This window comes from Rhinolophus sinicus, chromosome 6 (assembly GCF_057876585.1).
Source record: "Rhinolophus sinicus isolate RSI-liver-muscle chromosome 6, RSI-T2T, whole genome shotgun sequence".
Lineage (NCBI taxonomy): Eukaryota > Metazoa > Chordata > Mammalia > Chiroptera > Rhinolophidae > Rhinolophus > Rhinolophus sinicus.
Window position 1 is genome coordinate 10,748,383 of NC_142506.1, and position 27,562 is coordinate 10,775,944.

The window sequence follows — 27,562 nt, forward strand, 5'->3', positions numbered from 1 at the left end:
TATATCAGCATCTCACGGTGTTCTTCAAACAGTGCCATCTTCCAGACGCTCTGTCTCCTACGTGAGTTCAAGAACCACTCTAGAAAAGTTCAAAGCCCTTTACAAAAAGTTCTTAAGTCATCCTCTCACTGTCCTAGGAGCTGGGAAGAGGAATGTGGCAAAGGTACAAGAGTGGGAGGGGGTGGGGGCAGTAAGAGAAGGAAACTAGGACACTGTTGTCTCCTTGAAAAGGAAAGTGAAATTTAGGAGATGGTTAATGGTTTGCCCATGGTCACTCAGGAAGTTGACAAAAAAACCTAAAACCAAGAATGACATCTCAGGGACTAATAATTCATACAGGTCTCTGCTGTATGCATAAGAATTATTGAGTCTCCCAAGAGAATGATAATAAGCAGTGTGATTTAAGAACTCGAACTGCAACGTATTTTGGAGTTTCTAATCCCAGAGGCATCTTTTACCTGTTCTCTAGTAAGATCCACATGAAAAATGCCTTGATATGCCTGCATGCATTTTTTATTGCCACCCTACAAAATCACCACAAATGTAGTGGTTTAAAACAACACATGTTTACTATCTTACCGTTCTGAAGACCAGAAGTCCAGCATGGGTTTACTAGGTTCAAAATCAAGGTGTCAGCAGGACAATGTTTCTTTCTGGCGGCTCCAGGGGAAATTCTGTTTCCTTGACTGTTCCATCTTCTACAGACTGCCTGCATTCCTTGGCTTACGGACCCCTTCCTCCATGTAGCATCTGACTGACCCTGCTTCCATTGTCACATCTCCTTGTCTCATCACAGCTGGAAAATGGCCTCTGCTTTTAAAGACCCCTGTGATTATATTGGGCCCAACAGGATAACACAGGATAATCTCTCAATCTCGATGTCCTTACTTTAATCACATTTGCAACATCCCGCTGCCATTTAAGGTAAGATATTCACTGGCTCTGGGAATTGGGATGTGAACATCTTTGAGCAGCCGTTATTCACCCTCCCACAGTCTGCCTTTGGCCTGAAAGATTCATACCTGTCCCACACGCAGAATATATTCATCCCATCTCAAGTTCCCCCAAAGTCTTAACCCATGACAAGATCAATTCAAAGTTCAAAACCTCATATAAATCAAATCAGCTCAAAAGTCCCAAGTCTCAGCACCTAAGTCATCTAAGTCAGGGTGAAGCTTTGGGTATAATCCATCCTGGGGCACAATTCCTCTCCATCTGGGGGCCTGTGAAACTCAGGAAATAAGTTATTTGCTCCCAAATGCAGTGTTGGAAAAGACATAAAATGACAGTTATAAACATTCGTGTTCCAAAGGGGAAGAAAATGAAAGGGGAAAAAAGAGTCAAGCAGTTTTGAAATCCAGCCAGAAAAACTCCATTAGGTTTCAAGGCAGGTGAAAAATCCTCTGAGGTTTGTGCCTCCTCGCCCTGGGCCCCAGGCTCCCTACTCTGGGCTCACGGTTCCACCTGCTGGGCTTGAGGCTCCATCCTCTGAGTCATCCTTACTTTTTCATAAAAGGTAGTGTTTACTTGCAGCTGAGTGGTTTATCAGCTTGTTTTCCGTGAGTAGAAGGTTGAAGGTTGGCAGCCTTCATTCGTTTAGTTCTCTCCTTCATTCCAAGCGTTTCTGATACTATACACTTCTCACGAACTGTGTAGGTCTTCTGTGTGTATCACGTGGATTCACACACAAGTCTCATCTGTTCTCAGGCTCTCTGAAACCTACCCAAGGTTCAGTTCCCTCCTTCTACCCCAGTAGAAACAGATTCAAGAATCAGTGTAGGGATGGGGCTCAAAACTCCCCTCCGGAATATCTACCGATGTCCAACCCTGTTGCTTCCCTTTGGGATATTCCTTTGGGATATGTATTATGGCAAGAGAGAAAAACTATTCTCATACCCTCTTTTATTCATAACTTGGCTATTATCTATAGTATGACAATCTATGCTTCATGACTCCTCAGGGCTCTTTGACTTTTGAGACTCAAATCCTGGATTTTAGCCTCAAGGAAAACCACTGCTCTCTCCAAAAGTGTGGCCCCCACAACTAAAAGCCTTAGCTATGAGTGTTCAAAAGTCCATTCAACTACTCAGCTGACTTCACCATTCTGCTCAGTGTATTTAGAGAGTTCTCATTGACTCCTGCCTTTGGAATAATGATACTGGGCAAAGAGAGCCCCACATAGAAGCATTATTATCTGTTAGTAATCAGATTATATACTGAAATATGTTATGTGATTCAAGTGTCTTGGTAAAATGGAATTAGTATTTCCGTTTTATCATTGAAGAAATAGATATGCAAAGCATAAACAACTTGCCCACGTCACACCACTTAATGAAGTGTCTAAGTGTATATTCAAAACTCAGTCTGTCTAACCTCAAAATGGGCTAGAGCGAGCAAGTCTTATAAATGTGCAATCCAAGTAATTTTGCCAACCCTCGATTTTCACATTTTTCAAATGAAAATATAGCTCATAATCCCTCTCCCACAATTCCAGAATCCAAAAAGCTTTGAAAACTAAAAGTGTCATTGGTATTATTGTTTACAAGTTTGCTGCCAAAATTAGACCATAACTGAAATTTATGCCAGTTTTTTCTCAGTGCTTCTACCAGTCGCACATGCATCTACCGTTAGCTAATATTTTTATGGCATTTTGGGGTTTTTTTTAATGACTTTTAATTGTACTGTGAAAATTTTCCAAAAAAAGAATAAAGGTAAAGATACCCCAATTAATAATAAAGAGGGAGGAAGAAGCATTACTTTCATCAATAGCAAAGAAAGGAGAGCTATTGCAGAAATCAAGGTGTGTCTGTGAGGTCACTTACCATAAAATATAATGTGGGAACCACCACCATATACAACATTTTACAGGGACAGTGACAACAATGCCCTAAAGAAAAATGAGTGAAACATTGCCTTGAGGAAAATATGAAGATCTTGATTTGGGATTTATTAGATTTGAAAACAATAAAGTGATTACATGCTACTGACTTGCTTGCTGATTGTAAAACCAGCCAGGCCATTCCATGAAGAAGTAAACATGAAAGGTGAGTATGAATATTCAGAAAGTTGGATGCAAAAACTTAGCTCGTGTCATGGTGTAAAATATTTGAAAATCTGTGCTGAAAAAGCTTCTGTTGATCATGAAGCAGCTGAGAGTTACATGTATAAATTTGGTAAGATTATATCTGATGACAACCTTAATCCTTAACAAATGTGCAAATGCTGATGAAACAGCTCTACTGGTGCAGTTTCTAGAAAAATCTTAGCAATGGCTGACGAGCGAATCCCTGCAGGTTTTGACACTGAGTCCAGGGTGACTGTTTTTACATGTGCCAATTCTACAGGAAAGATTAAATAGACAGTGATTGGAAAAGGACAACTTCCAATATATTTAAACGATGTACAAAGTTGTCTGTCATTACTGTGCAAACAGGAAAATGTGGGTGAGCTGATAAGTACCTTCTAATTGATTTAATACATATTTTGCATCTATGGCTGGAGGTCATGCTAGTCAACCTGGACTGGGAAAAAAAGGTAGAATTTTATTGTCCCTGGACTTTATTCCACCTATCCCCCTCCTAAACTTCTTGGGGAAAATAATGTTTTTGCCCTTTAATTTTTCCTCTCAGTGTTACACCTGTGAAACAGCCTTGTTGGTCAAAAACATTTTATACTCCAAGGAGGGCAAGCATAAATTCCCCTCCATCTTATGTTTTCCTTTAGCTGAATCCTGCGGTTAACAAAGACCCAGGAATCCAAGACATTAAAAGAGTTGAGGTTGCCATTTCTATAGTAGCTAATGCTTAGGATACTGTTGAAACATCAGCAATGACAAATGCTTGACACAGTCTTTGGACATCGGAGTGGTTGAAAATGAACGTGCAGGTGAAGACGTCGAAGGTTTAATCAGTCACAAGAATCGGATCATGCCAAATTTCATGGATGACACTGACACTTCATCAGCTGAACATGTCAAGAACTCACAAGAGGCTGACGTAGAAGTTCTGAATACTGGCACTATTGCACACTCCCGGAGGGATGGGGAAATTGTGGAAATGCTGCTGAATACAGCCACGCACGAGCTCAGTAGTAACAACAATGAGGATGGCATTTTGAACCCAGAGAGATCTCATGAAGATATGCACATACCTGATACGGTGGGATTCTGTTGTTGTTGTGAGTAATTGACAGAGTTCACTTCCGTTGTGAGTTATCTCTATTGACTCCACTTATTTCTACAACTTTACACTAAACACCTGAAAGATGGCATTAGGGGATATGAGTTCTAGAGTGATGAAAAATAGGCCATGGAATATTCCTAAAACAAGTATCTGGAGAGGGCAGAGTCATATCACAGAAGCTCTGCAGGAAAGGTTTTATTGCCTGTGTTTTAAAGATAAGTAAACCAGAGAGCACAATGGTTGACTTATCTTCCCGTCATTGCCCCCTTGGTGAGTGGAAAAGGCATAAACTTGAATCCAGATCTGTTTGATACGAAAGTTGTGCTAATTCTAACTTGCCTTTCTCCTCTGTGCCACACCACGTGCGTGCAAATTACTGCGATTAGTATTCCAGCCCCACGACTCCATGAGTAAGGATTCTAGGGCTATCCCTCTAATATTCACAAATGTCCCAGTCACCCAGCCATCTGAAAGTTAACTCTTTAAAGAACCTTCAAGATAAGGGCAAGTGGATGGTTGGAGGCTCATTTAACCTCTGTTCTCAGCTCCACTCTTTCCCTTTCCTTACTCTGCTTTCATCCCTGCAAACTATACTTCCTGGCATCCCCTGCCCACTAGCTTCTCAGGAGTTCCATCCAGTGGAAAGCATTGGCAAGAAATCTGAAGGTTACAAAAGGAGAGACATCTGAATAGTCCTGTTCCTCTCCACTTTGAGAGGTGACTCCAGCATGACTGCAATTCCTCTGTAGTCCAGCACCCCTCAGGCAATGCCCCCTGCCATTGGCTCCAGTGCTCACTGGTCTGTCCTCCAAAATGCCACCTCCTGCCAAGAGACACCAGCTCTAGAGTCCTGGCCATACTCTTTCCTCCCATAGCCTCAGCCCTACGGCTAATGGTGATTTCCTACAAGTGTTCATCTTCAAGTTGTCTCACCTTCCTGTTTTCCGCTCTCCACACACCTATTTGACTAGATCCCACAGTTGACTACCTGGCATGGACCTGTTTTCCTGCCTGGCTACTGACTGGTACAGAACAATAGAACAATAGTTGTGACACAGGTAGTTTTCTGGGGGCTCTGACACAGATTTCCTGGAAACAGAAGAATTGATGACAAAGAAGAAAGAGCCCTGGGGTAGGCTTCCAGAGTCTGGATTCAAGATCCTGAGCCAAACTAGCTGTTGTGACTTTGGACACATCATTTTCCCTCTCCGGGCCTCAGCTTCCTCATCTGAAAAATGGACACATTGACACTTTCAAGTCTTACAAGATTTAATTTCTAGTTCTGGTCTATAGTTCTCAGAGGCACCACTGCACCCTTGCAAACAGTACCTGCGCTGCCCTAACTAGCCTCTGAGACATTTGCACCTTCTGCAGCCATCTACAAGGCAACAAATCAAGGGTGCCCTGGGTTCCTGGAGTCTCCAGAGCAGAAGCAGTGTTGCTCCTGCCATTTTCTTTCTACCCAAGCCTCATTCCCTGCACACCCGCTTGCTTTCTGCCTACTCCCCTCAGTCCCTCTCAGGGAGCCAACTCTGAGAGGGGAGACCTGTTGCCAGGAATGTACCCAGTCTCTTGGCTGTAAGTCGTGAAAAGACCATCCCATGTATTATAATTCAATAACTCATTGTGAACCCTGGTAACCAGTGATTTTTGCCCTGAAGATTTTTCACTCAGAATTCAACTAATTGGTTACGATAATTAGCAGAAAGGTAGCTGTCTATTGCTCACTTGGGAGCAGGCGAACTAGAATATTATAGGTAGCTACCCCTACCCAATGCCACACACAGGCGAGTCCAGCAGACATCTTGATTAGCATGCAGGGCCTGTCAGCTTTTCTAAAGCCATAATTTTTTTGAGACGCACTTCGGTTTCACAGAAGCTTCCTCTGAGAACCCCGGGCTAGGCCTAGCAGCTGGAAACAGGGGCAAAATATGGACCTGCCCCTGCAGAGACCCCAGGAGAGCAGAGTCTCAATCTATTTTTTAAACCATACCCTCTTTGTATAGACATAAACCTTTCTTTTTAATCCAACGTTTCAAATGAAATTGCAAAGTGAAAAAGCCAATGCTAAGATATTTAAAAAATTTTTTTTTTCATAGAATCACATCAAAGAAACAACCTGCTTTCTCAAACTTGGCTATCCCCATCTCCCAGGAACTATAATACATCTCCCCAGGGTAACTTCATCACCCCTACCCATGCATGGTTGACAATCATTGATCTGGAAGAAAAGGACGATATCAGAGCTTTCAGCATGAAAGATATATGTTTCCCCCTTGGGCTTTCTCAATTTGGATGCACAGAGGAGCCATGGCGTGGGGGAGACAGCTCAGGCTTTGGTGTGGGCAGATCTGAGTCCAAGTTCCAGCAGCTCCGCTCTTGTTTCCAAACTTAAAAAATAGCAAATGCCCACCTGATAGGTTTGTTGTGAGGATTAAATGAGATGTGTGAACTGATGTATGAGATTGCTAATACTACATAGAGGCTTTCCTACATTCAGGGGCTAGAGCGAGTATTTTACAAGCCCATCTACTGCTCACAATAACCCTATAAGACAGACACTGCTCTCCCATTTTACATAAGGGGAAACTGAGGCTTCAAGAAATTAAATCCCTTGCCCAAAGTTCTCAAGGTATTAAATGACCAAGAAGGGAATTAGATCCAGACCTGTCAGACCCCATAAACAGTGTTTTGGACCATTATGTTCTATGCCTCCCGACGCGCATGTTAGCTCCCTTCCCTCTGTCAGCAAAGCTAACTACTTCTGCTAACACCCACCACGATACGATTATTTCTATAAGAGCAGTTGTATTCGTCTGCTTGGGCTACCATAACAAAATACCAGAGACTGGGTGACTTCAACAACAGAAATTTATGTTTTCAGGTTCTGGAGGCTGGAAGTCTAAGATCAAGGTTCCAGCCAGTTTGGTTTCTAGTAAGAGCTGTCCTTCTGGCTGACAGATAAATGCTTCTCGTTCTGTCCTCACATGGCCTTTCCTCATTGTGTGCGTGGGAAAAGAGGGAGAGAGCCCTGGTGTCTTTTCTGGTAAGGACACTAGTCCTGTCAGATCAGGGCCCATCGTTATGACTTCATTTAACCTTAATTACTTCCACAGGGGTCCCCATCTCCAAATATAGCCACACACGGGGGTAGGGCTTCATCATATGAATTTGCAGGGGAGACAGACACAAGCATTCGGTCTACACCAAAATACTGGGTTAGTTCACCAGTCTACCCCCTGTGCTTAGAACTCCCTAAGTTCTAAGAAAATACTGGTTGAATAAATGAATGAGTTAATAAATGAGGGAGCACAAAATAAACTTGAATTAATATAGGACACTGACTCTAAACCTTTACACCAGCAGGGATTCCTTTTATTAATTTCTTCCCATGGGCCCTGTGCTTTGATAAATTTCATCTTCCAAGCTGAGACTAGTAACAAATTGGTTTTTCCCATGTTTAATTAATCAAAGACAGATAAATTGCTAACCAGTACTTCTAATCAGCATGAAATATGTAAGCACTGTAACTAGCCTGAGGTGTTTAATTTCAGGCTAAAATAGATACAATAACCAACCTGTTGGCTTAGGTGACCTTCCTGCAAGCAAATGAACAATCACTCCTAAGATATCGAAATTCAAAAACTAGCTTATGAACCTGTGGGGGCCTGGGGAACCCAGTTTGGGAAACACTTCCCTAGTACGATCTATGTCATACAACAAAGTGGCATCTTATTGAAGGTTTGGGTTCCAACGTGAGCAGTTAAGAAAACACATGCATTTGGTCAAAATTACATTTGAAAATGCATTCAATCGCCCAGATTCAAATACAGATACATACACTCTTCTGCATTAGTGTCTGCAAATTTGCAGTGTGTGCATTAATACGCAGCCCAAAATCAAGTGTATTTGTGCCAACCATTATTAAATATTGTGATATATAACTATGTATAATTGAATATCCAGGATACATGTGATGGAATTGATAAATTAGAAGTACATGTGATGACAGCATCATATTTTCATATATGCAAAATAATCCATATAACAAATATTTAGATTATAAAGAATAATTAAATAAACACCAGTGTACTTTCAACCAGGTTTAAGAAATAGAACATTGCCAAGAATTTTTAATTCCTATGTTGTTCTCCCTATTAGCATTCCTCTGTTTACTCTACCGTATCCTGCAAGCTTAACGCTATCCTGCATTTTGCTTTGATTTTCAATTTTCACACGTTTGTGTTACTAAACAACACATTGCTTAGTTTTGCTTGCATTTGAGCTTTATATAAATGGTGTCATATGGTATGGATTCATGTGTGATTTACATTACGTGAATATGATTTTGACCAACATTTTGTTTCTGTGTGTCTGCATGTGGCTGTAGTTCATTCATTTTCACTGCTCTATAGTAAATCATTTTTCAACTTTAGGTGTTCCTTTTCCTAAATTTAGTCATTTTTAACTAATTTAGACATGTAGTACAAATGCATCAACATAGAAAAGTAATACTAATTGCTGCAACAAACAACCCTCAATCTGAGTGTCTTTAATAAAATAAAAGTTTTATTTTCTAGCCACATCAAAGTCCAAAGCAAGTGGGCAACCCTGCTGGGCTGCTCTTCTCCAAGAAGTAACTCAGGGATCCAGGCTCCTTCCATCGTATGACACCAAAATCTTTAACACTGGCCTTCTGGGAGCCATGGAAAAAGAAAGAACAAGAAATGTCTCCTGGGGTGCAGGAAAGGCTGAAAAATGCCTCTTGTGCCCAGAAAAGAAAATGAAGTTGGCGAACATCTCCATGGTCTTTGTCACATTTTAAATGCTGTAAAAGAGTTCACTGGGTTTAGAATGAGAGGACTGGCTTGAACAGACTTAGAAAGTTGTCGAATCTAGCTCGCCTTATTTTATCATTCAGTGAATACTTCGTAGCACCAATGACATGCCAGGCAATGGTTGAGTGACAGCTATAGCCTCTTTGATGAAGAACTGCCCATCCTCTGCTTGGGAACAAACCAGGGAGCTCCCTGGCCCCAAGGAAGCAGCTCCCATGTTTGCACAGCTGAGACTGACTCCTATTCATAATGCACATAGCAAGCATTTCCAAGTGATGACAAGGTGTGCGTTTGTGCACAACGACAGAGGACTCAAGATGACCCACAGGCCAGATTTGTAGAAGGCGTCATCAACGCTGAAGTCACCTATGATGATGACAGTAAGTCTATATTCTGAACTTGACACCCCACTGTGACTTTTCTTTTTTGTTCATGTTCCAACAAATTGTCATATAGTGTTTCCCAAAGTTTGGATGTATTAGATGTCTCCAGATCCCAAAATAGTTGAGCCAGCTGGGTTTTGCCTTAACCCAACTGTTCCCAGTTTTTCTCTGTACTCTGCACACAAACACACACACATACATGTACCCATGCATACTGACACCAATATATCATTGTGTCACTGATGAAAACATTTTCAATTCTACTTTTTAAGATTTCATAACAATTCCAATATGCAGCAACCTAGCACACGCAAACCATCTCTCTAACACAGGTATTTCGAAGTGGTATGTTTGATAATGTCAACAAACTCTGTAGAGGACATGGATTTTTGTAGGAACATAGGCATATGCATTAAGTCAGAGCCCATATTTTCAAAAGAGGCACCAACCCGTAAGTCTCATTCCCGGAAAGTGATGCTGACACTTTTCTCCACTCAAAATTACTTTGAACTCAGTGAATCCGTCTCCTTGTGCTTTCTGTCTTCTGTTCCCTTTGAGTTTGGGGTTTGACTATGATATCAAACAACCATTTTTTGCTTCTGTCTGTATATGTATACATGTACATCTCACGGAAATATTTTCAGGCAAACAGCTTGCATTCAGATGTACCATTAGATTGGTGCAAAAGTAATTGTGGTTTGAAAGGTTAAAAATAATTGCAAAAACCACAATTACTTTTGCACCAACCTAATAGTTACGTTTAGGGCAGAGGTCGACAAACTTTTTCTGTAAAGGGCTGGATAGTAAATATTTTAGGTTCTGTGGGCCAGATGGTCGCTGTTGCAAGCACTCAACTCTACTGTTACAGCGTAAAAGTTGTCAGAAATGAATGGATGTGACAGTGTTCCAAGAAAACTGTATGAAAGCAAGCAGTGAGCCAGATTTAGCCCAAAGACCACAGTTTCTGACCCTTAGTTTAGGCCAAACAAGTTGCAGCCTTGAGGAAATAGCAGAGTCACCCCTAGAATTGGGTGGGGTGTAGGGATGTCAGTCACCTGAGGAAAAGAAAGTGGAACTAAGAACGTAGTCCTAAAACCAAGTAGGAAAGGGCTCTCCCGTCCTTCTTTGAGCCTCACTTGCTTGAGTCTCAACTTGGAAGATTGTAAACTTGCTGGTGAGTACGCGCAGGTAAGAGGAACATGACGTCCTCTGCTACTTGCCACGTGGGGGGCACCTGCAGGCTTTGACAAGGAGGAAACCTTGACCTTCCCTCAGAGATCTTATCGAGTCTCCTGACTTCAAACACCATCTTATCTTGTCCGTATATGACAACTTCCAAATGTACACCCCAGACCCTCCGCTGAGGTCCTTACACAACTTTTCTATTGCCTGTTCAACATCTCTACATGAAGCATCTAGAACTTAACAAGCACAAATTTGAACTCTTATCTTCCTCTTTGACTCAGCTTTCCAGCAGATTTCCCCATTTCGGTAAATAGAAACTTTGTCCCCCAAATGGCTCAGACTAAAATTAGTGTGTGTGTGTGTGTGTGTGTGTGTGTGTGTGTGTGTGTGTCTTGCTCTCTCACTTTCTCTTTCTATCTCTCTCCACTTTTCTCCCTCCCTCTTTTCCTTCCTCCCTGCCTCCATCCAATCCACCAGCACATCCGGCTGGCTCTACCTTTAAAGTGCATCTGAACATTTCTCACACCCTCTACTCTGTCAAATTAGCCCATCGCTTCCTTAGACGATTATAATAACCTTCTGTTCCCTGTTTCCAACTTTGTCTCCCTGTGGTCTATTTTCAACTCAAAAAGCAGAGTTTTATATTAAAACTCAAGTCAGATGATGTCACTTTTCTCCTTCTAACCTTTCTCCCTCCAGATTATTTGTCTGAGAAGCTTTGCCTGCACAACTAACAAAGAACTGAGAGAGGAAAAGAAGTAGTAGACAGATGTTCACAGTCATTAGAAAGTCCCAAGATGTTCATTCTGGTCCAGCGCTTGACCAGATCAAAAACATGTTTATTTTTGCTTACATAATGTTCACCTGCTCTGATGACAGCCAAATGCTCTATTTTTTTGTCTGTCTTTGGCCAGTTCTCTCAAACCTATTACTTGGTTAGGTGGCCATTATAACGATTCAAACACATTTTATAAGAAGTAGCTCTTTGCTTTCTACACACTTAAGGACCACACACTTGCAATAAATGCTATTAAATATTCCATGCTTTCTAGTTCAAAACTACATTCATTTATTTAAACTCACCTTTGGCCTCACAATATTGGTTAAAAGCTAGCTAGCATTTTTTAATGTTTACTACTTTTTTTGCTTGCAAAACTGACAATCAAAATAAACTTGTGAGGTAGCTACTATTATCCACATATTGTAGACAAGCAACTTGAAACCCAGAGAGGTAAACTTTTCTAAAGACATACAAGGTCGAAACTAGAATTCAAGTTCAGGTCTGTCTGGCTATGAATTTTTACTCTGTTTGACCTCATTACAGTGTTGTTGTAAGTGAAGAATTATAGCATAATGAAGCCAAAGAATGAGCTCGAGAGTTGACGTAGCCAGAAGTGAATCCTAACTGTACTACTGTGTGACTTTATATAGGTTATGTTTCCTCTCAAAGCCTCAATTTCCTCATCTGAAAAATGGGGCAATTAATACCTACCATAGGCATTTGTGAAGGCTGAGTGAGACAAAGTAGGTGAAGTGTTAACACATCTTAGTTATTATTTCTAATCTGATCGGTGAGGAGAGAAGGAACAATGAAATCAAGTGGCTTATTCAAAGCTAAATTACTATTTGTGGAAGACTCAAGAAAAACTGAAATTTGTGACATTTCTGACATTCCCCATGCCATTTACTGAAATGGCAATTTCACATGGTTCAACCTAATGGGTCTTCTGTCCCAAATTCTTGCACTATTTACTGGACTACAGACTGAACCATAGATGAACATTTGAGAGCTGTAGTGTTAGCAGCTTTTAATAATTTTGGTATAAAGATTAGTCTTTTAGGGTTCTCTAATTATTAGTGTCAATAGGAAGAGAGAACGCAGGCACTTTTAAATTTCAGTATCACCACAAATTTAGCCCCTTAAGACAACATACATTTATTATCTCACAATTTCTATAGGTCAGAAGTCCAGGCACAGCTCTGCTGGGGGATCTCTTCAGGGTCTCTCACGGATGCAACTAAGTAAGGGATCTGCCAGGCTGCCATCTTATCTGAGGCTCACTGGAAAGGATCTATTTTCAAGCTCATGTAGGCTGTTGGCCCAATTAAGTTCCTTGTGGTTGTAGGACTGAGAACTTCAGTTACTTGCTGTCTGTGGCTGGGGACCACCCTCAGCAACTAGAGGCTGTTTCTAGCTCTTCGCCACATGGGGTTTCCCAACATGGAGGCTTGCTTCTTCAAAGCCAGCAAAGTAGACAGAGACTCCAGCAAGATGGGCCCTACAACCTATGTAACTAACCATATAATCACATCCATTGTAGTCACGTATACCCCATCATCTCAGCCTTATGTGGTTGGTTAGAAGCAAGTCACAGATCCTACCCACACTCAAGGGGAAGCGATTACACAAGGGCATCCCCAGAAGATAAAGATCTTGGAGATATCTTAAGAGTCTGTTCAGCACACAAGGGATGGCGACAGATCCCCATGGAAAAAAAGAAGTGAGGAAAGGTGGTTGTAGCAAATAGTTGGAGATTTAAAAAGTCAGCCCACAGCTTGCCATAGGTTATCTGCTTCTGTCATTGACCTGACAAACTGGTAAGCGAAGTGACAGATTCAAGCCAGGGGTTTGGAAGTCCTATAAAGTTCTACACTTAAGATTTGTGTACTTTAGATGTTATAACTCAATAAAATAGTTCTGCAGTTTTTACTATTTCTTACAATTTCCCTTTAAGTAGGCATAATTTATTTTTTCCCTTGAGTTGTATGCTGGTTGTGTAACCAATTTTTAACACTATTAGAGGCCTGATTACTTTCCATGTTGTTTTAAATAACAAAAGAAATTCTAATTTCATTCTTTTTCAACCAAAAAATTTAAAAATCCCAATTGTTTTCCCCCCTTCTTCCTCCTCCACCCCCCACTCCGGTTCAAGCCGTTGTTTCTCAGTCTAGTTGTGTAGGACACAGCTCCCTGGCCCATGCTGGTGTTATGAGCCTTGCGCTCCCCCAGCTGAGGCAGTCAGTCACCAGGTGTCGGTTGGCCGTTCACGGCAGCTCACAGCAGCTCTCGATGGCTGCCGGCCACTCATGCTGGCCACCAGCTGCTCCTGGTAGCCCAAGGCAGCCCACGGCAGTTCACACCGACCTCCGGCTGCTCATGGCAGCCCAGCTGCAGGGAGAGCCATTGTTCACAATCTTAGCTGTAGAGGGTGCAGCTCACTGGCCCATGTGGGAATCGAACCAGCGACCTCGGCATTCAGAGCACGGCGCTCCAACCACCTGAGCCACCAGGCCAGCCCCCAAATCCCAATTTTAACATACTGTTACCCCCTGAAGAAACTGGAAAATTCAAGCATGGTCGTTTCATTTTAATGCTAGCTCTCTTTAATATGCTGACAAAGAAATGGCGTAGTTTGATTGAATTTACCAAATGTTTATTATTTTTTGCTACCAGTTATTTGGAGGTAATTATGGCTCTATAATTCAGTAAACATGTTCTGATGTAAACAACTGTGAAAATTGCATTTTTGAATGCTCCAACTGTGCCCACCACATAATCAGAAGCAGTAATTTATTACTCAGACTAATAATTAGAAGTAATTAACTACTAGAAGCAATTAGAAATAGTAATTTCTTTAACATAATGTAATGAGCTGCTTTTTGAATGCATGTGTGAATATTTAGCAACCAGTAATTACTTATAGAGGAAAGAAAGAAATGTGCCTGTTTAGTTAACAATTCTAGATGCCTGTCATCTGTGTCAGTCTGGCCGTTAACATGGATGTTTGACAAGTCACTGGGTAGAATCTTCCTGAACATGAGAGTTCTGTGACACACTTCAAAAGAACCTCTCAGGATTTCATATTTATTCAATCTTTGAATGCATATTAATTGGGTATCTGCTGGGTAGTACATCATCCATCCTCGGCACTGGTAACATAAAAGTGAACACGGAAGACACAGTCCCTCCCCCCCAAAGAGATTACACCTTAGAGAAAGATTTAGATGAATGTGGGACACAGCATGACAGGGAATTATAGGGTGCTAAGAGAATATAGCACAGAGAAGGGTTGTTTGTTTTGTTTGTAATACCTCACCGGAATTCTCTGTTTGGCATGACAACCAAGGTGATAACTAGATGAAGAGGAGAGAGAAGAGTCTCTGGCACCAACAAAAACAGAGATGAAAAGCCACTGAGGTGGGAGGGAGCTGGGCACCCCCATGAAACACGAGGGTCTTCAGGCTGGAGCAGACGGAGAAGGAGAAAGAGTAAGAAGCAGCGTGGCCCCTTGAAGCAGGGTGACACCAGCCTCTTTAAGGAGTGTGGTCTTCATGTTAAGAACAATACAGAAGCATGGAAGGGTCTAAGCTAGGCAGCGACACAGTAAGATTTGCCATTTTAAAAGATCCTTCGTGGAGCTTATTCAGGATAGGATGAGAGAAGACGAGAAAGGATGTGGGGAAGCCAAATAGCACTCTAATGAGCAGTTCAGCTGAAAAGCTATGGTAGCTGTGACCATAGCAGGGGCTGTGGGATGGAGAAATGTACGCTGACTCATGAATATTTAGGAGTAAAATTGGCAGCTCCTCGTCATAGATTGAATAAAAGTAGTGAGAGAATGAGAAGGGAGATGACTGGTACAGAGGAATGGTCATGGCGTCATAAACTGACCTAAGGAATTACAAGAGGAAATCAGGTTGCAGAGTTGACTGATGATGCTTTTGGGGTCATGTTGAGCTCAAGATGCCCAAATGCATCCAGAGAAGCTGTTGAGCTGGCAAAGCACATTCCTGTTTGGAGCTTGGGTGACAGGTAGATGTATGTATTGTGCAGTAGTTTCATCGGCATGTAGGAGGAGAGCTACTTGAAAGAAAATTTAGAGTAAGGAGAAAATGAAATCTAGAACTGAGCCTGGAGAAACGCCATCTACCCAACTCTAGCAACGAAGCACTCATCTCTCCCCAAGTCTCCCCAGTCATTGCTCAGGTGCCTGAGTAGTGACTCACACATGCTGACACTTGTTTCCCTTCAGCACCTTCAGTGATATTCCTCTGCCCACACGTCTTGCAAGGGAGGCAACTCTGTTGCTACAGCTGCTGGTACAACCTATGAGAACTGAATGCTGCTTTTCTTCCTAGGGTTGTTCCCAAAGCTGCAGACCCTGAGGTAACGAACAGTGCTGTGCACCCCACAATCTTCCTTGTGTTAATACATCCACACTAACCTCAATGCACAGATGAGAACGTCCCACTCTGAAACTCTGGAGCGTGCCTTCTCTTCATCTGGGACACACTGCCTCCTCTCTACCTAAGGGTCAGGACGATTCCACACAGCAGACTTTGGGGAATGGATGCCATGCTGGCCTCCCCAGTGTCTCTGCTCTCATTTGTCCTCAAACCATCCACTTATGGGCTGTGCTGGTAGAAATTTGACATGAGGCTGAAGGAATGATGACCAGTTCACTGGATGAAACCAGTCTCTGCAACCCAGTTTTGTTTCAGCCACATAACCTTCTGGAAAAAAAAAGTCAATGGTAATGAAATCAATAGGCATTTCTATAGTGTTTGCCGTTTGTGAAATCAACCTACTCTATCTAATTCTATTGCCTTAACAATCCTGTGAGGTAGGTGTCATTATCCTCACAACATAGATGAGAAACTCAAGCTCAAAGAGTTAAGTGAACTGCTAGAACCACTAAGGTTGGTGGAAGAGTAATTAAAAGCCATAACTTATAACTCTAAAATGTTGGACACTTCTTATTACACCAGGCTTAAAGCTGCCCAAGCTAGAAGAATAGTAACCGATAAAAGGTTTCATAGGTCTGTATCTCCACAACATGTGGAATCTGAACCATACATGATAGGATTGTTCTGGGCAATTGAGACGAAGAAAATTTTTCATCACGTCTAGTAATAAAAGAGCTGCAAAATTCAATGGCAGAGTCATAATTCCAGGAAGAATCTTTTGGCAATACTGAGAGGTAAAGCGTTATGAATTCAGAGACAAAAATAAGTGAAAAACAAATTATCTAGATCTCCATTTGTTATTGCAGTATTAAGTAGAGAAATAATTCAGACTATGTTTTCAAAGTGTGGTTCACCACCAGAAACAGAATCACCTAGGATGCTGATTAAAAGCCATGTTCCCTTAAACATTTTTCCTGTCTCCCCCCTCCCCCAGCCCCTGGTAATCACCATTCAACTCTCCATTTTTATTTTTATTTTTAATATTTTTATTAAAATATAGCTAACATACAATATTATATTACTTTCAGGTGTAAACCACAATTATTCAACATTTATATACCTAAAGAAGTGATCACCATGATAAGTCCAGCAACCATCTGACACTGTATTATGCTATCACAATATTATTGATTATATTCCCTATGCTGTACATTACATCCCCATGACTTATTTGTTTTATACCTGGAAATTTTGTACCTCATTCCCCTTCCCCTTTCCCCCCTTTTTAAGTGTATCAATTACAGTTGACATTCAATATTGTTTTATATTAACTTTAGGTGTACAGCTTAGTGGTTAGACAGTTTTGGCCAGGTGGCCCTATGTAGTAGGTGCCCTGTGGAACCTAGTGGCACAGTCTCCCTGGTCACCTGGGCTGAGTGCTCCAGCAGTGTCCCTTCTGTGGGTTGTGTGTGCCTTCCTGTTGTAGTTGAACTTTGATTGCTATTAGCATGTCAGTAAGTGGGATTGACCCTCATGCTGACTGGCTGTGAGGTTTGGCCACATCTACAGCTTATGGGCTGCTATATTTGAGACTTACCCCACTGAGTGGGATTTGCCCCAGTGGACTCTGTTACCTGTTGAGACTGCCTTTTTGGTGTGCCACTTGTGGGGCTAACTGGATGGTGCTCTGCTGTGGTCTGAAGCAAACCTCCCAGTATGTTGGTTCTGGGGCCTCTTGTCAGGGACTCCAGTGCAGACCCGGGTCGCCCACTGCCTGTGACAAGCCAGGGACTAGCTGGTAAGAGCTACAAAGTGATCTGTGTTTGTTCGCTGCCTGTGCTAACCCTGGAGGTGTGTGGGAGAGGTCATACTGTGAAATGAGGATGGCTGCCAGCAGCACCAAGCCTGGGGTAGCTCTGCAAAAAGCCAGGACACCCTGAGGCCAGCTGCCACCTGCCAGCTCTGTTAGGTTTCAGCCCCTGATAAAGCTTTATGCTGTCCACAAGTTGGGTGAGGCAGGGTCTCAGGGAGTCACTAGAGTGGGAAAAGTTGTGGTCACCAGATTAATACGGACTCTGGTTTGGTGCCAGTGCTGAGCCTGGAGCTACTCAGCAAAAGTCTCAGAGCACACCTGAGGCCAGCTGCCGCCCACCTCGGTTCTGTGGACTCTGATAGTTTTTCAAGAAAGAATGCAATGCAGGTGGGGCTGGCTGCTTGTAGAGAAAGTGCCTCAGGGGTTGAAGAAGTTGATTGAGGTGGCATCTCAGCAGAGCTCACCAGGCCAATCAGATTCAGATTTGTCCGTGTGGGGGAGGGCCCAACACAGGAAAGATGGCGCCCACCTGCCTGCAGCCTGGGAGAGGAACCCCACACAGGGAAGTTGGCAACTATCCTTCTCACTCCAAACAACACACCGCAGTCTGCCCTCTGTATGCCTCTGATAGCCACCGAGTTACTATGCCTTTGCTGGAGCCCAAGGTGAGTACCTGCACTTGAGAAAGTCTGTGCGTGGGGGGCCCTTTAAAAGGACGTCTGTATTTCCTGCAGCCTTCTATCCCACCCGGATGGTTGGAATCCCCACTGTTTTGCACAGATGTTGTGGGGGTCCTCTTCCTGGCACCTGTCCTCTTGGCAGAGGAGGCCGGTGTGGAGCTGGGGTATCTCGCTCCTCTGGGGGAGACCTCCACGGCTGAGATATCCCTCCTGGTTCTTAACCACCACATGGAGATTTGGGGCCAGTCCGTTTAGCGTCTCCACCCCTCCTACCAGTCTCAACGTGGCTTGTTCCTTATATCCTTGTCATAAAACTTCTGTTCAGCCAGACTTCAGATGGTTCTCCAGGTTGACTGTTTTATAATTTAGTTGTAATTTTAATGTGTTCACTGAAGGAAGCAAGCACAGTGTTTGTCTACTCTGCCATCTTGGCTCTCTACTCCATTTTTATGAGTTGGGCTTTTCTTAGATTCCACATATAATTGACTTAATACAGTATTTGTCTTTCTCTGTCTGACTTATTTCACTAAGTATAATGTCCTCAGGGTCCATTCACATTGCACACATGGCAGCATCTCCTTGTTTCTCATGGTTGAATAATATTCCATTGCATATCTTCTTTATCCATTCATTCATTGACGGGCATTAAGTTTGTTTCCATATGTTGGCTATTGTAAATAGTGCTGCAGTAAACATGGGAGTGCAGATATCCCTTTGATATCCTGAGTTCATTTTCTTTGTATGTAGACTCAGAAGTTGAATTGCTGGATCACATAGAGAGATGTTGTTTAAGGTTGCAAACTTGCCACGAGTAGATGAATAAGTCCTGGAGATCTAATGTACAGCATAGTGATTATAGATACTAATATTGTATTTAAACTTGCTAAGAGACTAGATGTTAATTATTCCTACCACACACAAAAAAAAAGATAATTAAGTGACATGATAGAGCTGCTGGCTAATGTTATAATGGCAATGATATTGCAATATATGGATATATCAAATCAACACGTACTCCTTAAACTTACACAATGTTGTGTGTCAAGTATACTTTACATTTTGAAAAATGCAGATTCCCTGGCCCTTTCCCAGCTCTATTGTCTCAAAATTTCTGGAGATGGGACCCAGTAATTTGCATTTTGAGAAGATATTGAGTGATCCTTTTGTATCTTAAAGTTAGAAAGCTACTGAAATAGAACACCGTAAAACTGTTTATTCGCCTGGTAGCACAAAATGAAAATAGCAGCTGGGTGCAGAACTAACTAAGTTTCCTTAATATAATGATTCTCACAGTAAGTGTAAGACTTAGAGCCCTTGGAGAAGTTCTAATCAATAGAAGCAGGTGTTGTGGGAAAGAAAACTGAATCTGGCTGTGGAAATTTTAAGTTTCTACTTTGCCAGATCACTTGGGAAAATCACTTAAATTCTGAGCCTCAGTTTCTTCCTCTAAAAGTGGTGAAACTAATTCCTGCCTTGCAAGGTTATTTTAAGCATTAAATAAGATTCAAAGGATGGAACTTGGAGGGAGGTAAAACTCTATGCATGGAAAACCTATGTGCCTTTGGTTTGATGTACCATGTTTCCCCGAAAATAAGACCCAGCCGAACAATTAGCTCTAATGCATCTTTTAGAGCAAAAATTAATATAAGACACGGTATTATATTATATTACATTATATTACATTACATTGTATTATATTATATTTTATATTATATTATACCAGGTCTTATAGTAAAATAAAATTGGTTCTTATATTGATTTTTGCTCCAAAAGACACATTAGAGCTGATTGTCCAGCTAAGTCTTATTTTTGGGGAAACACGATATGATTTTGTGAGTTCTCATCCATGCATCACCACTAGTAGGACCTCAGCTATTTGTAAACATCAAAATCAAGTCCATGACCCGGAGGTCTTGAGAAGTTGAGTTCTCAAGGCCCTGAGAGGCCAGTTTCCTTTTTAATTTTGTTGCAAAACATGGATGGCTGCAGGATATCAAGCTGGTTGCTGACAGGGAGGGAAACAGGTAAAAACCATGCAAACTTTCTCTCTTTGTTTCTCAGTATCTCCATTTTCTCCTGTTGGCTCCAAAACTAGGATTCTCTCCACCCTCTCCCCCAAAAAACTTCAGATTATTTTCTGAAAATTAAAAGTTATGTGTTTTGGAATGCTATGCTAAAACGTAGTTCTCATGGAGTATTTTTTAATTGTCTTGCCCTAGAACATCTTATTGATGTAATATCTACTGGACTCCTAAAAATACAATTTGAGGTTGATTCTACTGTAAGAGCGCCCCTTAATTAACTGAGATACATCATTACCTCATCCTAGCATGGATTGGGCACTTCTGTTTCACCTACTGAATGTTCCATCTTGTTTTCAAAATATCTGTATGTGCATTGCATTTCTATGGTCAGTTAGCCTGCATCTACCCATAGTGAATCCTGCTTCTGAGAGCTCTTGAATTATTCCACCAAAAAAAAAAAAAAAATTATCCTCTTCCACTGTGTCTTCTTGGCACTAGGAATGAGTTTAATTCAACTAGGAATGAGTTTTACTGGTTTCCTAAGGAGGCAAATTAAACCACCCACCCATGTCATTATATGGGTCTTATGAAGCAAAGAGTCTTGGAAAACTAAAGAAGAAAGGAAAGATCTTGCTTGTACCAAGCGCCTTCTACATGAAAAGCAGTAGACTAAGAACTTCACACTTGTAGCTTCATTAATTAAAATGCTGCTCTACACTCCTTACCCCTGGAGGTTTTAATCTTAATCTCTCCTAGCAGGTTTCCACCTTTGACTGCACTTACAGGGGAAATTTCATTTTGCTCAAAAATCCATCCAAGGAATGACAGAGTGAATTTCTTTTTAGGAAACAAACTGAGCTCCCCATCATTCAACCCATAACAACCACTTATGCACTATTATTTACTGGCCTCCTTGGGCAGGTATCATGTAAAAACAGCGGGTGCCAAAAACATGCATGTACATTTTAAGAAAGAAAAAAACTATTAAAATTATAATACTCAATATATTCCACTAACAAAAGATGAATACAAGTCACGCCTGACTTCTGCAATTATAAGAGGTGCTCAAAGTGGTTACCATCAACATCCAGACACTTCTGATTACGGTGAACTACTGGTTGAGCAACATTGACCAACGTGTCCACTTGTACACATTTTTTGGTACCCTTGGTATATGCAGGAAGATGGGTTGCATAACATCTTTTGAGCAGTTAAACTGCTGAGTTTGCTATGATGACTCTGACTCCATTCCTAGTTGTCCATGAAGCTGGAAGAGCCCTTATGGGTCATCGAATCCATTACAATTCCTCCACTTCATAGATCAGAAAATTGAGGGCAGCCTTGCAGACAGGCAGCCCCCATCACCTTTCTATTTTCCTGTGCATTTTCAGGTACTTAAAGGGATAGAAACTTCCCACAACCCACCCACCAAGAAGGGATGACTTTGTCTGACATGTCTAGGTCTTCTATTTAACCTTCTAATTGTTTATATTTTAATTGTTTATATTGATTTACCCAGTTGTTTACATTGATTCTGGGGACCACTCAATACCTTAGTTCTGGGCAGAACTGAGAAGCATCCAAATGACAGCAGCATTCCAACAACCAGAGAGCAGAGTTGGCAAGTCCTGTCCCATAACTGAAACCACAGTCATTAGAGCTCAGACTAAAGGTTTCGCCCTTCCCTGTGCTATTTCCATTCTTCATGGCCATTGTCAAATACTACTAGTCAGTGCTCGGGATTAAAAAGAAGTCAAGATTGTGGGGTGATTGTGTTTTTAGAGTAGAGAAGTGGAGGCCTCATGACACTAGAGGCAATGACGATACAGAACCACCATCATAATTCCTGGGCTAGAGAGCCTTATTTTCCACAAGTTTCCTCATTGAAGGAGAGAGGAGTCAGTGTCTGTTCAAGTCAAAGGGCATTATGTGTTTGCGAAAAGAAATCCACTGAAGCTATTTCAAAAACACCTGGGGTTTTTTTCTTGGGAAGATCAAATAGGGAAACTCACAGAAAGCCTAACTCTTAAACAAACACAGATAGATCTCACAGGGCTAGAGCTGGGAAGTTGAAAATTGCAGCTTACTCTTTTTGTCTCTTAAAGGCCCAGTGGTCTCCCTGAACTCTGCTTCTCTCTGGCATTAGCTCCATTCTCGCTCAGCGATATATCTTCTCTGATGCAGACCCAGCTCCGTACCCAAGGCTTTGCTCTCCATGACTCCCAGGTAAGCATGTTTAGTACACTGACATCTCTGTGTCTCTTCATTCACTGGTACAGTGATTTACCTTGGGTCCTGTGTCTTTCTCTGGTCCAGTCAGCAGTGGCAGGGGATGGGTTATGAGGCACATAGGGCAAACAGTCCCAGGGGTTGCATATGAACAGATTAAACTAGAAGGGAAAGTTGGTGTAGCAAATTGATCGCTACCTTGAATGCAACATTCAATTATGGAAGTGGATTTGCTGAGACTAGTCATTCATGGTTTCTTCTTCCCCTCCTGCCTCAACTTCTCCTTTTCCTAAAATACCAGATGATGAAAGATTCAGAGATAGGCCCAAACCAAGATTTGACACACACAGACACACACACGCCCTATCCCAAATACTTAGCATATACAAACATATTGGTACACACTCAGTAAATGGCAAATGAACGAATGAATGAACAAATAAAATGTGTATGTTTGTGTAGATGTAAGTTCCTATAGCCAGCAGTATCACAAAATTCTAAAGAAATGTTCTGCCCATGTGTGTTTGACTTCCCTTCCACTAGTGTAATATGGAAAAGCCACATAAAATAAAGAGTATGGACTCCAGAGACAGACTTCCAGGGTTGGATTAGTGTGACCATGGACATTTACTTAACTTCTCTGTGCCTCTGTTTCTTCAGCTAGAGAATGAGGATGCAAACAATAGTATTAACCTTAGAGGGTTGGTGTGAGGATTAAAAGAGTTAATATATGAAAATTTCTTAGAAGAGTTTCTGGCATCATAATTGCTGTATAAGAATTAGTTATTATAATTAGACTAGACAAGTGAGTTGTTTCCATAAATTCAATGTAATTCAACAAATATTTATTACTATATGTACATCACAGATATGTATACACACATATCACAGATATATACATACATATATATGTACATATATATACACACACATATATATATACATATATACACATGTGTCTGTCTATTTATCTACCATCTATATAGTATGACCTTATGGATATGATAAGGATTAGTCAAGAAATCAGGTAAGGGAGATAATTACACAAAAAAACTAGCCCAAGAGGTTTGACTTTAAAAAAAAAAAAAATTCATAAAAGTACCTAGGAGGTGATGAAAAATAAGAATAAGAAATTAATTCTACCTGGGAATTTACTCATGTGTGGCTCAGAAATTTCAATTGTTAGCAAAGTTTGCCAGTTTGTACAATAACTGAAGTCAAACCTACACTGACAAGCGCCCACCCACAACATGAAGCAGGGGGTGGCAGACAAAATAGGAGTGGCAAAGGTAGTTAGTAAGGCTTAGGGGGTGATTTTGGAACCCAATCCCTGACCTGAGAATCTTAGCGCCTTGTCTACGAGGTTCAGGCTGAATTTGATCCAAAGAAAACAAAGCATTCCTTTGTAAGTAGCTTCCTGGATAGGACTCATTTTGACTGAGACAAGCCCAAAAGGTAGCCAGTACTAAAATCAATGAACAGCCCTTCCTGGCCAAGGATAATAAGCTAGCACTGCCCCTTCCCAAAGCTCCGTCTCTCACAATCTCCTACAGCCTTTCCTCACCCCATTTGTTCAGCAAATTCCAATTGCAGCCATTAGCTATCAAGAGATGTATTGAGGTGGCAGGTGATACCTGCAGAGGAGACCTTTCTCCTTTTCTCCACATGCATACAATGACATTGTTGCATGTCTCCTCCAAGTTAACTGGGCTCTTTACTTTCTGTGTGTGGCCATGACTCCAGAAGGCATTAGTTTCCTTAGACTAAGCTCACCCTGCAGGGTTTCTTCGTTGGGTTCCTGGATGGAGTTCATGTGAATAAAAACCTACTTTCCAATTGATGCTCAAGGTCATTTCAGGACGGCTGCATTCTTATTTGGAATTAATCAGCCATGAGCATTTGCTCTCAGTATCTCAGTGTTCAGCTCTAAAGTTCTGCCAGGGTCTGAAAGAAGAAATCGCAGTCTGTTTAAGAACTCCATATTTTAAAATGTCTCCATCCCATTTAATAGAGTCAGAACAGAGAATGAGTTCGTTGGAGAACACATTGTCAACATTGTTACAAAGCCTGCTTCAAAACCAAATATCATATAATGAAAACAGCATGGCTTCTAGAAGTCAACACACCCCATCTCTGTCAGTTACCACCCGTGTACCCTGGATGCATGGCTTAGCAAATACCTTCTTCAGGGAATAAAATGAAAATCCAATTAGACAAAGTTTATAATGTACCTAGCTCAGTAGGTGCTCCAAAGTTTAAAAGACAAAGTTTCCTTGTCCCTCTTTTAGTAAACAAAATATTCAGCAGAAACTCCGGACCTAGGGAATGGAGATAGGGCTATGGTGTGAACCAGGGCAAATGTGGTCAATTTCCATTCATTACTCATTCAAAAACACCTTTATCGAGTTCACCTCAGTGGTAGGTTCCTACTCAGTGGTTTTCAGGCCTCGTACTGGTTGTTGTGGGACATACAAAACTTAAACAATAGACATGGATTCTCCTCGCAAGAAGCTTAAAATCTAATACATGCTAAAAGACATACATTTAAAACATTAAGGTATATGTCATATCATCGTCCAGAAGATCTACCAACCATTACTCTGGGTTTTCAGAAAATAAGAAATGATATGTAGGTGTTACCGACGAAGAAGGAAACGTGGACTAGGAATAAAAACACACAAGGAGAGCAACAAAGCTTTTAAATTGTCCTTAAAGAACTGAGTTAGAGGCACGGATAGGAGACTCCATGTAGAAGGGATGCATAAAACAACTAAACTTCCAAGTTTTGAGGGCCTACTATGAGTCAAATGTTGGACTAAACACTTTTCAAACATTTTCTCATTAATCTTCACTCCGATACTGCAAGGAAGATATTGTATCTCCTGTTCACAGAAGAAAAAATCTGTCTCTGAAAGAAGAGTAAATGATTTACTTGTGGTCACACAGTTAGTGAGAGCCGAGGCTACAATTTGAGCCCAATATGTCTAACTCTTTAGTGAATCACTATGCTATGCACAGAAGAAAGGAAATGCAAGATGTGGATGGCAAACAGGGAATGGCCCAACCTAGCAGGAGTTTGGAGGGTTTAAACATAAAGCATAAGAGGCTCTTAGAAAAAAGAATGGGGAAAAAAACCCCAAACATTAGCTTAAGAATTTGGGCCTTTGTTTCATATTTCAGAACGAATTCAGGAAACAGACACCAGAAAGAGAGCCTGCTTGCTTTCCATTAAGGAAGGTTTTGAACACAAAGACAAAAATGAGAGAGAAAGAATGAGTAAGGGGTCTGTAACGGGAGTTTTCTCTTATGTCAGCAAATGGATCAATCAGGATAAGTTAGGTGATGCCCCAATTACAAATAACCCCAAAATATTGGTGGTTTAAAACAAAACTTTGGCTCATATTGCATTTCTACTCAGGGTCAGCAAGAAGTCTCTTCTTCAGCGTAGACTTCCACGTTCTTTGAAAATATCTTGTAAAAATGAAAGCAAGAAAAGAAATACACATGTCAGATAAACAAAAGATGGGAGATGCATCACCAGCAGACTTACGCTGCAAGAAATGTTAATGGTGAGTTCTTTAGGCAGAAGAGAAATGACACTAGATGTGAATTTGGATTTACACAAAGAAATGAGAACTCCAGAAAGGATAAATATGTGAATAAATATAAAAGACAGTTTCTCAATTTTCAAAAGCTTTACGATACAGTTGATTAAATAACAGAAAAGTAATAACAGATTAGTGTAGGGCTTAAAATACATGTACAAGGAAAATGTGTGATAACGATAGTACAAAAGATGGGAGAAAGAAATTGAAGTGCAGTCATAATTTTTACGCGTTATCTGTGAAGTGACATTATATTACATGAAGATAGACTATGGTAAGTGAAAGCTGCACGCTGTGAGTGCTACAGAAACCATTACCGAATAAAACGGAAATATAGGGAATAAGTCAATGGTGAATATAAAATGGAATTCTAAAACCTACCTTCAAATATCAAAAGGAGAGAAGAAAAGGAATAGAGAAAAGATGGTACATGTAGAAAAAAAACAGGAACAAGGTAGATTTAAATCCAAATATATTAACGATAGCATCAAAGGTAAATGTCAACCTTCTGACATTAAGAAAATAAAAGAAAAATATGTGTGCATTTTAATTTATGCAGAAAACACATTGAACAAACGTGAACACTTATTCATGATTATAAAACAAAGCTCTCAGCAAACTAGGAATAGAAGGAAATTCTTTAACCTCATGAAGAATGTCTACGATAAAACCTACAGCTAATATCATATTTAACGGCGAGAGACTACAATTAATAGTATAGTTAGTGGCGAAAGACTGAACATCATACTTAATGGTTGAAGACACCATATGATGAACAAGACAGGATTTCTACTCTCAGTAGTTCTAAACACCATAATGGAGGTCCTAGACCTTTCAATAAGGCAAGGACACAAGGCATATAGGGTGGAAAGAAGGAAAACTGTCTTCATATACAGAAGAAATGATTGTGTACAAAAAATGCCTAAGGAATTTAAAATAATTGAGCAAGGAGAAAAGGTAAAAAGGCAATATAAAAATCAACTGGTTTCTATATACTATCCATGAACAATTGGATATGGAAATTTTGAAAGGTATCATTTGCAATAGCATCAAAAAACATGAACTCCTTAGAGATGACTTTTAAAACTATGTTTAAGACCTCTACGCTAATGTTACACTTATGTGCATAGCAGCTGTATTTGCAATCACCAGCTCAATGGTTGCCTGGGTTTAGATCTGGGGTCATGATGGGGACTGACCAGCAAAGGGAACAAGCGAAATCTGGGGTAGTGATACAAGTATTTTATATATTCCATGTATTTATTGTAGCATTGGCGACTCAGTGTATGCATTTGTGAAAATTCATTGAACCGTACACTTTAAATGGATATATATATATATATATATATATATATATATATATATATATATATATATATATATAATGTCTCAATAAAGTTGAAAAGCAAAAAAAAAACAATACTATTTTTAAAAAAG

At 40.9% G+C, this 27,562-nt stretch overlaps 1 protein-coding gene across 8 annotated transcripts in view; it reads left to right on the plus strand.

Moving 5' to 3' along the window:
* The window catches only part of LOC109443351 (uncharacterized), a 196,040-nt gene that overhangs the window by 95,889 nt on the left and 72,589 nt on the right, over nucleotides 1–27,562 (plus strand). For 5 of the 8 annotated variants that reach the window (XR_012490850.2, XR_012490849.2, XR_012490832.2 and 2 more), the window contains one exon: nucleotides 22,397–22,517. The exons of 1 other annotated variant lie outside the window; for it this stretch is intronic. Coding sequence is in view for 2 of the 7 variants with exons in the window: in XM_088798952.1 (XP_088655078.1) it covers nucleotides 22,397–22,517 (121 nt within the window). In the remaining 5 variants the exon portion in view is untranslated. Of the gene's footprint in view, nucleotides 1–796; nucleotides 1,120–22,396; nucleotides 22,518–25,938; nucleotides 27,416–27,562 lie in introns of those variants that run through there. 2 more of the 8 variants (XM_088798953.1, XR_012490843.2) reach the window with 2 other exon arrangements.